This window comes from Lissotriton vulgaris, chromosome 1_1 (genome assembly GCF_964263255.1).
Source record: "Lissotriton vulgaris chromosome 1_1, aLisVul1.2, whole genome shotgun sequence".
Taxonomy (NCBI): Eukaryota; Metazoa; Chordata; class Amphibia; order Caudata; family Salamandridae; genus Lissotriton; species Lissotriton vulgaris.
The window spans coordinates 532979809-532992397 of NC_141685.1; the positions used below are offsets into that span (position 1 = coordinate 532979809).

The 12589-nt window shown below is 47.0% G+C and overlaps 1 protein-coding gene across 1 annotated transcript in view; it reads right to left on the reverse strand.

Annotated features, from left to right (window-relative positions):
• LOC147747432 (uncharacterized) overlaps positions 1–12589 on the reverse strand; it is a 342871-nt gene that overhangs the window by 92035 nt on the left and 238247 nt on the right. Inside the window, exons 46-47 of the mRNA XM_086953898.1 lie at positions 7257–7520; positions 3639–3899 (exon numbers count right to left, since the gene is read on the reverse strand). Of these exons, the coding sequence (XP_086810024.1) occupies positions 3639–3899; positions 7257–7520 (525 nt within the window). The remainder of the gene's footprint in view (positions 1–3638; positions 3900–7256; positions 7521–12589) is intronic.

The window sequence follows — 12589 nt, forward strand, 5'->3', positions numbered from 1 at the left end:
AGCCACACACACACAGAGCCCAACCCCCCCACACACACACACAGAGCCCAACCCCCACACACACACACACAGAGCCCAACCCCCCCACACAAACACACACAGAGCCCAACCCCCCCACACACACAGAGCCCCACACACACATACACAGAGCCTCACACACACAGAGCCCCACACACACAAAGCCCCACACACATACAGAGCCCCCTCACACACAGAGCCCCCCCACACACAGAGCCCCCCGAAAAAACACACAGAGCCCCCCCACACACAGAGGCCCCCCACACACAGACACAGTGCCCCCCCCTCACACACACACAGAGCCCCCCCCCCCCACACACACACGGAACAGAGGGCAAGGAAATCGGGAGAACAGAGGGCAAGGCAAATGAAAGAAAAGAGGGCAAGAAAAACGAAAGAAAAGAGGGCAAGAAAAAAAAAAGAGGGCAAGGAAAACAGAAGAACAGACGGCAAGGAAAACGAAAGAAAAGAGGGCAAGAAAAACTAAAGAAAAGAGGGCAAGAAAAACGAAAGAAAAGAGGGCAAGGAAAACGGAAGAACAGACGGCAAGGAAAACGAAAGAAAAGACGGCAAGAAAAATAAAAGAAAAGAGGGCAAGAAAAACAAAAGAAAAGAGGGCAAGAAAAACAAAAAAAAGAGGGCAAGGAAAACAGAAGAACAGACGGCAAGGAAAACGAAAGAAAAGAGGGCAAGGAAAAACGGAAGAACAGACGCCATGGAAAATGGAAGAACAGAGGGCAAGGAAAATGGAGAACAGAGGGCAAGAAAAACGTGTGAAAAGAGGGCAAGGAAAATGGGAAACATTGCCTTACATAACGCATATAATGCACTGTGGTCTTACCTGTACCGTGACGGTGACGGTGAGGTGGGAGTCACACACGGTCTGCAGCCTGCGCACGAGGCGAGCTCCAGGCTAGAGATTGATTTAAGAGTCGAAATCACAACGTCACAGCGGCGGGCGTCCCAAAATCACACAGTGATTGGCCTGCACGTGGACCACTGGACCAGCCAATTCTGACGCTGCATGCAGCACCAGGATTGGCTAGGGGGGCACCATGACTGCTCGCCCAGTCGCCCTTTGCAGCCCCGGGTGCTGCGGCCCGCCCCCTGGTCCTCTCTCTAAGGGGAACTTCAGCAGGGAAACTATCTGCACATGCTTGGGCTTGTTTCTGCCCAAAAATTCACTTGCGCAGTACTTCTGCAGCTGAGTGGACTGTCACTCAAGCTGCAGCAAGCCCAACATATCCCCCCCGCCCTCCCCTCTCCAGCGCACTCGGGAAAAGTCGGGTGTCTCCCGGATTCCCGGCTGGCGGGTAGCGTGATCATTCAATATTTTTATTTTTATTTTAGTGACGACGCGACGACGCGGTGGATCCATGGGGCTTAGTGGGGCTACGCCCCTACGCCCCAATGGACGCACCGCGCCTGGTGAGACCTGGCCATTCATAGTTAAGTGTAACGGGAAACTGGGGAAGAGAAACGTCTTGTTTCTTGGGTTCTATGCAGCCAGTTTGGCACCAGTCCAGAGATAGGAGGGAGGTGGTCCTCAAATCAATTTGGTGTAGCTGAGGAAGAGGGGGGACTGCTCATTTCCCTAAACACACCACTGTCTGGCAGAAAAGCCACCTCCTAGGGCAGAGGGTTGTAACATCTTGGATTTTACCTAAAGTAATGCACTGTGGCATAGTTTACAGTAAGGCAAACAGGATGTGCTGCAGAAGTGGAAAAGGTTCACCCTTGCTAGTAAATACTACAAAAGGGACACCTCATCCACAGCTCTTCACAAACTGTGTGGTCCTGTGGATGAATAGAAGAAGATCGAACTTGCTGTTTGAGACCTGTATGGAGACCTGAAGTGCTAGGCCTGCTTCCACTGGTATCCAGGACTAGGAAGTGGACTCCAAGGGTCAGTTGGCTGACCTCATGTGCATCTACAGGAACCCAACAAGAAGCAAGAGAATTTTTTCTTGATTCCTCGAGTGCCAGCTAACCAATAGCAAAAGCAGCTGACCATTAAGTGCTGTCCCTGAGGTCCTGGCAGCTTTAGAAGTGACTAAGGGTGCTGTTTGAAAAACCCTGAAAAGTTGGAACTTAGAATATTTTAAGACTTCCAAGACCTACGGAGATTCATCGAGGTCTCAGGCAACAATGGCCAATTTTGGAGGATTTTATCAGCCACAGCACCAGGCTTGCTTTGCTGAAAAATTTGGAGCTCTATAAAAAAAAAGACTATGGGCCTGATTAGCAGTCTGGTGGTGTTCTGACCACCAGACTCACTATGGTGCAGCAGGGGGGTCCACTATTCTCTGTATTATGATTTCTAAAGTCACTGTGGCAGAGGACCGTCTGCTGCGCCAGGGAACAGTCATTCCCTGGTGGTGCCGCAGGAGCGCCACAACGCAATATGCTGAGCCAGGACTGGCGCAGTCTCGCTCAGCATATTACGAGTTCTTGGACCACCAGCCTTTTCATGGCAGTGCAGGAACACAGGGGGTCCTACAGGGTCCCCATGGCCACCCTGCCATGGGGATACATTCTGGGGGTCACAATATGTGCCCCCCTGTCTGTAACCCCACAAAGTTCCAGCACAGCACGGACGTCAACGTCTATGCCATACAGGAACTTTTTTGCTGTTCCCATTGCGGTGCCTGTTTTCCATGTACCACCATGGGAATAGCAAAGAACCGCTGACCGTATTAGGAGCTAACATTTGCAACTCGTAATACAGTCAGCAGTGCTTGCTCGGCTTTGGCGCAGACCCGAAGTCTGAAAGTAGAAATATTGACCAGGTGAAGGTGTGAAAAGCATCCACCAAATGCGAGGGCTATGGTGGTCACAAAATTTGAATTTCTCCTGCTCCAAGCTTTTCCAGCCAAAGCAATGTCCGCAGTGGGAATTCATCTAGCTGCAATCTGGTTTCAAGAGGACTTCAGTGGATACAGCCTGCAACCTTGCCTCACAGGAGAATTTTAATTTACATTAGAGACTAAGCGAGAAGGAAAAATCTTTGACAGAGATGAACCCAAATGGTGTAACTGACATGCACTCCTCCATGGTCACCCAAAATCGCGGAACAACAAAATTGTGAATAGTAACGACTGATTGGCACTTTTACTTTTTCTTTCCTGAAATATTTACAAATTCATATCTCAGCTTTCCCTTATTGAGTTTTTGTTGTTTTGGTGTCATTTTACTTATTCATTTATTTCTATTTGTATAATTTATTTGGTTGCAGGATTTTTATTGTGTTGCATTTTGACTTTTACATAGCTTTATTACTGTCAAATATTTTAAACATTTTCCTAAATTAAAGTTGAGCACAAGTTAAAATGACTGAAACTGTGTTTCACCCTGACAAGTTTGTAGTTGTAATCCTTATGGTGGATTCATATCCACCCCAATTAATAACTGACTTTCTTACACAGAGGTATCAATGAATAATCGACATGTAAGAGACAGTGCCATATTACTTGGTCCGCTTACTGAGAGAAAAAAGAGAAACAAAGAAAACATTTTTCCTTTGAGTTACTGATTCAGGCCTGATGAGACATTCAATTTCAGTCTTATGCTTTGCACAGAAATCACTTGTAAATGTGACCCATACTGGAACAAAGAATTACCAGTTTTTATTGCTTGTGTGTTTGAAGGTACACTCCGACTGGTGCTTGACCCAGCGACTACTGTGAGGTTGCATTCCATCCCGCAAGGAAGGCCGAGCAATTCGCAGTGGTCAGCTGTTGTGTTGCATGAGGCATTACCACCGTCAAATCCATCGGCTAGAACAGTGTAGAACATGGCTCCTTCACTTGCTAGCCATGATGCTGAGACTGAGTTGCTGTCACAGTGCAATACCGCTGTAAAATTCTGTGGCGGGCAGGGCGCTGTGTTGGATAAAATGAAAATAATTTCAGGATTAAAGGAAATAATGTTAAGATTCTCAATGTACATATCTTGATGTCATTTCTGGGTAAATAAGTACTATATAGTCACAAATCAACTCACAAAGACAAATGTGTATAGTAGGGATGTGAAGGTGGCTTATCTCCGACAACAGTGACACTGAAAATCTAAATAACATATCACTGTATACATACTCAGCATTACAGAGCGACTTTTGACAGAATCAATTTGGCTATTGTTATTTTACAATCACTAGTGCCTTAAAACCCATACTTCGCAGGTAATAATACATAATTTATGTGAATAATAGATATCCAACCACTGAAAATCTACAACATTAAATGTGTAATATATAAAATATATATCAATTATTAAAAAATATACTTATATTATAGATAATAAGTACCATGTATATCATGGGCACATAATGCCATTCAGAAAGTCTTATGTCCTGGATGTACTTGTATATCTCTTTGTAAAACATTTAATGCGTGGGTTTGTGTTTATTTTTAATATTTCATGTTCAAAAGTCGACCAATTAGGGCCTTGAATGAATACAGCACAATGAAATGAACTACACACTTCCTGCTAACTTTCACTAGAGAAAATTATCAGTATTAAGGAACCGATGATTTGCATCTTCAAGTACCAGAAGGCTTCATAGAAGGTGTTGTAGCAGATATAATTTAAACTTTGAAATACGCAATACCTTTTAAATTAAATGTCCTAGGTTTGTGGAGGGACACTCACCTATGTCACAGTAATTTCAATCCTTGCCTACAGTAATGCAACATCCACATATTTTCAGACAAGCTTGTGATTTCTTATTACTGGAAACCCTCATGGTCATGGTAGAACCATACAACAACATTTCCTGTTGCGAAGTCTATCACTCTCTCTCTCAAATACACAATCAATTGCTCCCTTTTTTCTTTCACTGTCTTGCTCACTCTCTCTCACATGCACACTCTCTATCTGTCAGCACAGATCATTGGTCAACCTTCTCAGATATTTAGAATCTAAATAAATGCACCAGTAAAGGTGCCAAAATCCAATCTTCATGCCCCAGTTCATAATTGAGCCTCTAAATATTGTCCCCCTCTTTGTTCAATTTGCTCTACCTTCCCCACCACCTAATGTTAATCTGCACTTAATATCTGAGGTCCTCATTATGGGGGTCATTAGGATGGTGGAAGGACTGCCACCACCCTTCCGCCATCACTAAGCATATTACCCACCGCCCTATTAGGATGGCGGTGGGTACCGCGGCAAACGCAAAACCCGTCCGCGCTTCACCACCAAAGGCAATCGTACCTATTGCCTGGCAGAGGGTGCAGGGCTCCTAAAATGGTGACGGCGTCTAGCAGGCACCGTCCACTACATTAGGATGGGGGTAGAAAAAGGCCTTTCCATGGCGGCGATGCCGCCATGGAAAGGCTGGTGGGGATTGGGTTTGGGGGCCTGTTGCAGGACCTCTTGTTTGGGAGGGTTGTTGCTGTACTGGGGGGTACCCATGGTACCCCCTGCATTTCCCTGCACAGCGTGGCAGGCACTGCGTGGTGCCTCCCACGCAGTGCATGGAAATGCAGTGCATGCCAATTTGACATTGCGAGTGGTGCTGCATCAAGCAACACCACCTGCAATGTTAAGGGCCCAGCATGCCCCCGCCAGTATGGCAGGCGCATCCTAATATGTGTGGTGGGACTGCCACACGTCTGGCAGGTGGTCCAAGCACCGCAATGATGGCGGGTGGACTGATGTCCGCCCGCCATCGTAATGAACCCCTATGTCTTCAGGCTTTCCTATTAAGAGTAAGTCTTGGCGGTGAACTCCGCTCCGCTCGCCTAGTTTGCGGAGTTTTCCGCACTCTGTAGCGGAGCTTGCTGAGTTCCCAAAAACTCTGCTCTGCGTAGTGGAGTTTTTTCCTTGTTCGCACTTGTCAATGTCAAGTTGGCGAGCACGACGCGAGCGTGGAAAAATATCCTCCCAGTGAGATTTCTTAACGTGGGCGGTCAGATTTTTCAATGTGAGTGGTTGCATATGGTGAATTCCATCCGCTTGTGTTGAGAAAGCTGCTGCTTGAGTAAAAATCTACTTAAACTGCAGAAAGGAAGCGCTGTGCATGGTGCCGTTCACAAAGATTGCACAGTGCGAACAAACACTCGGCACTGAAAATGACTGCAAACAGCATTTATCTAACACACTCCGCAGCTTGCTGAGCTCCGTGTTGCGCTGCAGATTTTTTTTGCACAACGCGTAACTCTGCAAACTCTGCCCAGGCTTAAATAAAAGTCCTCATAATGTATGTATAACATATGCCTGAGAGGAATGTATTAGTCCCCTTTACTGAGTGTTAATATCCAAAGGATAAAGAAATGGTGCCAGCATTTCTTGGGAGCTGTTCAATGAGGGGAAAAGAGCGACAATATGGCAGCTGTAGTGCTTAGTTTAAGCTGGTGGTTGTCGGTGGGTGCCATCAACACTAATTTTTCAGTATCAGACATTAATCAAAAGCAAGAGAGGGAAAACATACAAACCAGAAAGATGGAAGAAGAGAAAGCCGGAAAAAACACCACAAACGGAGAAAGCCGGAACCTGCAAGAGTGAGAAAAGGGGACAGGGACTGTCTGATAGTGGAGACATGGTGTGGATTCAAGACAATGCAGCCTTGGTATTCGGCACAATGACATTTAATTGCAAGGTGGGCTTCTGAGCAGCGCTGCGAGCACTGGCACTCCATCTTTTACAAACTAAGCACAGGGCAGCTGAACCTGGAGGAAATGACAGTGAAATAGGATGGTGGGTAAACATGTGCATGTGAGGAATGAGGGTAAGGCAGAAAGAGAGAAGGGTGTGTGACAGAAAGGATGTGCGCTTCATGTTCCTCAGGAAAGTGCATCACTTCTGGTCATGATGACCCCTCTTTTCTCTAAGAAAAACTGCATTCCCATATTCCTAATGTGTTATTATGCCATCCAATTTCACAACAATCAAGGCAGCCAAGTTGCCTGTTTCATTCAACCCGCTGTGCCTCAGATGAGGAAACTGAAATGCATAACCTGACAACATCAGAACATAGATGATAGATCTGACCAAACTAGTTACTGTACACAAGACCTTCCACAGCTAATGATGTCTTAGTTCAAATGTCCCCTTAAACACGTCACATGAGTATCCTGTCTTCCTTGGTGGTGGTAATTTCCTCCACTCTTTCCACCAAGCTCTTCATGCCCGTAGTCCCCTCCCTGCTTCTTCAGTCACTCTGCCTGTCTCCACATGTACTGGATTTGTAGAAGATACACTTTATGAGCTGAGCTCTGTACAGCATCATATATTACCAGATTCCAGAGAGAAGCTGACGTCTGACGTCGTGTTACTGCTAACCCCCACTGCAATGACCGTGAAGCTGTATTTGTTTCCACACAGCAGGTTGTCGATCTCGCAGACCGTGTTCTGTGTCTGGCAGCTGTGGGGGGTGCTGTCGATGCTTCCTTCCGCTATCACTACGTACAAGACTGCTCCATTGCCGGGATCCCACGTCACTTCTGCAGCAAAGCCCTCGGCAATCAGGGTGGCGGATACATTCTGTGGACTGCAGGGAGCTGAGAAAGATATTAAAAGACATGAAAGAGATGGATGAAGAATATTTCATCAATAATTCTAAAGCCTTGTATGACCTCAACAATTGTGCCGCAGTGTCACCACCAGGCCTTTTATCATTACAGACCAGACTTGGCAGATTCATTAAGACTTCTTGACTTTTCCAGATTGCCAAATAGGGAAAGTAGGCACTGGCCAATGGGCCCCACTCCTCTTAGAGGCCCCGCATCAACGGATCGAAATAATATTGATTTGATCTTGGAAAGAAATTACAATCAAGCTTTCTTAAATTGCTTCCAGAACATAGAAAAAATTGTATCAACTCAAAGAAACGAAAACTTTACATTAAAGACTCCACTGAATACGACCTCTTGCAAAAGGTAGACTTCCAGAATAGCCAGAAAGATTTCACCAAACAAATTGAGGAAAGTAAATATTTAAACGTTTATTGGTTTATTAAATTGAAAAAAATATTTTTGTTTAATATCATTAATAATTATTAATGTTTAGCTTTGTGTAATAAAATGTGTTTATTCAAATTGTTGGTTCGTAAAATTAAAAATGTATTGGGAAATAATTTGCAGGGACGAAATTTCGACTGCCTAAGGGCCTGCACGGGGTTTAATCCGGCACCCTTCCTGATGTAGAATTATGAACTCCTAGCACAAAAGAACCACAGGACCTATCAAGTTTCCATAATTCAAATCGTATTCCTCTTTTCCTGTGCACTGAATCCCTTTTATTTTGTGGACCACTGAGCATGTGAAGCACTGTGCTTTCTGCATCTTGAGATGCTTCCATAAGTTCAAAGTAACTCTTACCTTTGCCGAGATTTTGTACTTGAGATTTGAGTTTTGAATTTTGCTCCATTCTACGGCCTCATGCTACCTCCTAGTGTCAGTCCTCCGCCTACGCCCTCTTCGCAGCTCCTAAATGTTCACATTTCCAGACAAGAGACTTTCCTGACCAGCATTCCTTGGCAACCTGGTCCTCACTCTTACAGGAAGGCACTGCACCAATGTGCATCTGAAACTTAAATCATGTGCAGAAGAAAGAATAGGAAATCTAGTATGGTTAAACCTGCGTAAACCATTCCTTTCGAAGTACCTAGTATGGTTTCCAGGAGATCCTCCTTGTCACTGTTACTCGCTAATGTTTATACACATCCTTTGGGCAAATCGTTCACATCCTTTGGTTTCACATATAACATCTGAGCTGGCCTAACACAAACTATCCTCCTTTGGCTGAAATCAGCTAGCTACAGCTAGCACCCTGGGTGCCTGCTTCTCAGTTGTGAACCAATAGATGTGTAACCCTTGGCAAATATCTATTGCTAATAAAATGAAGATCCGAGTCTTCGGCAGTCGCAGAGACATTTGGTCCTATAGTTCTGGCCTCCGGCAATGGCCACTTTTAAGCTCTGGATCTTAAGGGAAAAAACATACAGCTCCTCACCAGTTATACGCTGTCTCGGAAAACAAAAGGTAAATTCTGAGCCCATAACTCAGGTTTTTATTTTTTTGTTGTTGCAGATTTATACAGCGTGAACTCGACCCAAAGGTATTGGAGTGCTTTACATGAGCACCAGTTTCATTACAAAAGGACACATTCATTTCTTGGAAGTAGTGGAGACTAAGCAATTTGCACGGAATCACAAAATGTTGAGCCAACGCCAGACTCGAACCTGGTTCCCCAGCTCCAAAGTTGGCAACTGTAGCCATTACGCCACATCCTCACCTTTTATAGGATTCTACAGTAAGACTCAAGCCAGCACCTGAATGTTGCAGCAATGCTTTCTTCCCACTTTGATATGGGCAATAGTGTTTACGGCACAACATACTTTGCCTGTTCACGTCATTCCACTGGACCATCACTAGTGTGGTCTTCTTCCTCGAAAACTAAAGTTCCGTATAATAATGCTAGTGTGGTGTTGAATCTCATCAACTTTAAACTGTAATGATGGAAAGCCTTGTGTTTGAATCCCTCGCTTCTTGTTCATTCGACCATTTTAATATGTTCAAAATGCTGGCACTTGCCCCATTACACGTCTAACAAAGATCATCAGCTAAAGGCCTTCACTGCTCAAGCTCCAAGTCAATACAAAATAATCTTATGCAGGACCTACAAGTGCTTTGCCAGTATGGATCCTCCACAGATTTGTTGACAGATTTCAGATTTGCCTACCTCTACCTCATTTCAATCCCAAGTCTTGGAACTGTGCGGTGCAGAGGGAGAGCCCTGCAATAGATCTCTTGTTCATCCTTTGACTGTGAGGAGTGGGGAAAGTGCTGCAAGGGGCCTTCTGTTCAGCCTTTAACCCCTTCAGTGCTGATGACGGCTCCCGGCTGTCATCAGTTACGGTGGGGGTGTGCTGATGACGGCCGGGAGCCGTCATGACCACACCGCGATTGGAATGTGCCGCACAGGCGCAGAATTCCGGCCTTGGCGGGGGGTTAATCTGTGAGGAGCAGAGGGACAGCACTGCATGAGGCCTTCTGTTGAGTCTTAAATCTGAGAGGAGCACTGGGAGAGCACAGCAAGGGGCCTCCTGTTCAGCCTTGAATCTGTGAGGAGCAGTGGGAGAGCACTGCAAGAGGCTCCTGTTCAGATTTGAATGAGAAGAGCAGAGGGGGGGGGGGCACTGCAAGAGGCTCCTGTTCAGTCTTGAATCTGTGAGGAGCAGTGGGAGAGCACTGCAAGAGGCTCCTGTTCAGATTTGAATGAGAAGAGCAGAGGGGGGGGGGCACTGCAAGAGGCTCCTGTTCAGTCTTGAATCTGTGAGGAGCAGTGGGAGAGCACTGCAAGAGGCTCCTGTTCAGATTTGAATGAGAAGAGCAGAGGGGGGGGGACACCAAGGGGCTCCTGTTCAGTCTTGAATCTGTGAGGAGCAGTGGGAGAGCACTGCAAGAGGCCTCCTGTTCAGCCTTGAATCTGTGAGGAGCAGAGGGGGTGCACTGCACGAGGCCTCCTGTTCAGCCTTGAATCTGTGAGGAGCAGAGGGGGTGCACTGCACGAGGCCTCCTGTTCAGCCTTGAATCTGTACGGAGCAGGAGGAGAGCACTGCGAGAGGCTCCTGTTCAGCCTTGAATCTGTGAGGAGCAGAGGGGGAGCACTGCAAGAGGCCTCCTGTTCAGTCTTGAATCTGTACGGAGCAGAGGGAGAGCACTGCAAGAGGCTCCTGTTCAGCCTTGAATCTGTAAGGAGCAGTGAGAGAGCACTGCAAGAGGCTCCTGTTCAGCTTTGACTGAGAAGAGCAGGGGGTGGGCAATGCAAGAGGCTCCTGTTCAGCCTTGAATCTGTACGGAGCAGAGGGAGAGCACTGCAAGAGGCTCCTGTTCAGCCTTGAATCTGTGAGGAGCAGAGGGGGAGCACTGCAAGAGGCCTCCTGTTCAGTCTTGAATCTGTACGGAGCAGAGGGAGAGCACTGCAAGAGGCTCCTGTTCAGCCATGAATCTGTGAGGAGCAGAGGGAGAGCACTTCAAGAGGCCTCCTGTTCAGCCTTAGAAAGAGAGGAGCAGTGGGAGAGCACTGCAAGAGGCCTCCTGTTCAGCCTTGAATCTGTGAGGACCAGAGAGGGAGCACTGCAAGAGACCTCCAGTTCAGCTTTCACTGAGAGGAGCAGGGGGTGAGAGCACTAAAAGAAACCTCCTGTTCAGCCTTAGAAAGAGAGGAGCAGTGGGAGAGCACTGCAAGAGGCCTCCTGTTCAGCCTTGAATCTGTGAGGAGCAGAGGGGGAGCACTGCAAGAGGCCTCCTGTTCAGTCTTGAATTTGTACGGAGAAGAGGGAGAGCACTGCAAGAGGCTTCTGTTCAGTCTTGAATTTGAGAGGAACGGTGGGAGAGCACTGCAAAAGGCCTCCTGTTCAGCCTTAGAATGAGAGGAGCAGTGGGAGAGCACTGCAAGAGGCCTCCTGTTCAGCCTTGAATCCGTAAGGAACAGGGGAGACCACTGCATTTTACCTCCTGTTCGGCCTTGAATCTGTGAGGAGGAGGGGGGAGCACTGCATGAGGCCTCCTGTGTAGCCTTGAATCTGTGAGGAGCAGTGGGAGAGCACTGCAAGAGGCCTCCTGTTCAGCCTTGAATCTGTGAGGAGCAGTGGGAGAGCACTTCAAGAGGCCTCCTGTTCAGCCTTAGAAAGAGAGGAGCAGTGGGAGAGCACTGCAAGAGGCCTCCTGTTCAGCCTTGAATCTGTGAGGACCAGAGAGGGAGCACTGCAAGAGACCTCCAGTTCAGCTTTCACTGAGAGGAGCAGGGGGGAGAGCACTAAAAGAAACCTCCTGTTCAGCCTTAGAAAGAGAGGAGCAGTGGGAGAGCACTGCATGAGGCCTCCTGTTCAGCCTTGAATCTGTGAGGACCAGAGAGGGAGCACTGCATGAGGCCTCCTGTTCAGCCTTGAATCTGTGAGGACCAGAGAGGGAGCACTGCAAGAGGCCTCCAGTTCAGCTTTCACTGAGAGGAGCAGGGGGAGGGAGCACTAAAAGAAACCTCCTGTTGTTCAGCTGTGAAAATGTGAGGAGCTATGGAATACTTATGACTTCTTTATGCACCAGTTAATAAGTTGGTATTCAGTACTAGTTAAAGTTCTGATGCAGGTAATTAGAAAGTATGAGTAAAAAGTCATTTGAAACACACGCAGTGGCTGTTGAATGAACAGTAAATGGCATGACTGCTTGTTAGCCATAGCATCGGTGTCCAGCTATTAAAGGTTCACAAGGACACTCATTGCTATTTTTAACACACTCACTGCAACCACTCTACTCACTACACGTTTGCCCCTCCACCTCATCACATAGTGCCCCCGGCTTACAACACCGAAGACCTCTGTCAAAGAGCTCCCCCAGAGGGGCCCGTTGGGCATTGCAGAGCCAGCTCCCCGAGGAGCTGCCCTATGATGAAGCATGACACCCATCGGGTTGCGTGAGGGCCCTTGCTCCTTATTGGAGCTCTCCCCCCTTCTGGTTCCTTCTCTTACCTGGTCTTCCACCATCCCCTTCTTTAGGAACTGCATACCTATTAGTTTGACCATGACTGCTCTAAGTACAACTTTCCCTACATTTTGTTGTACAAACAA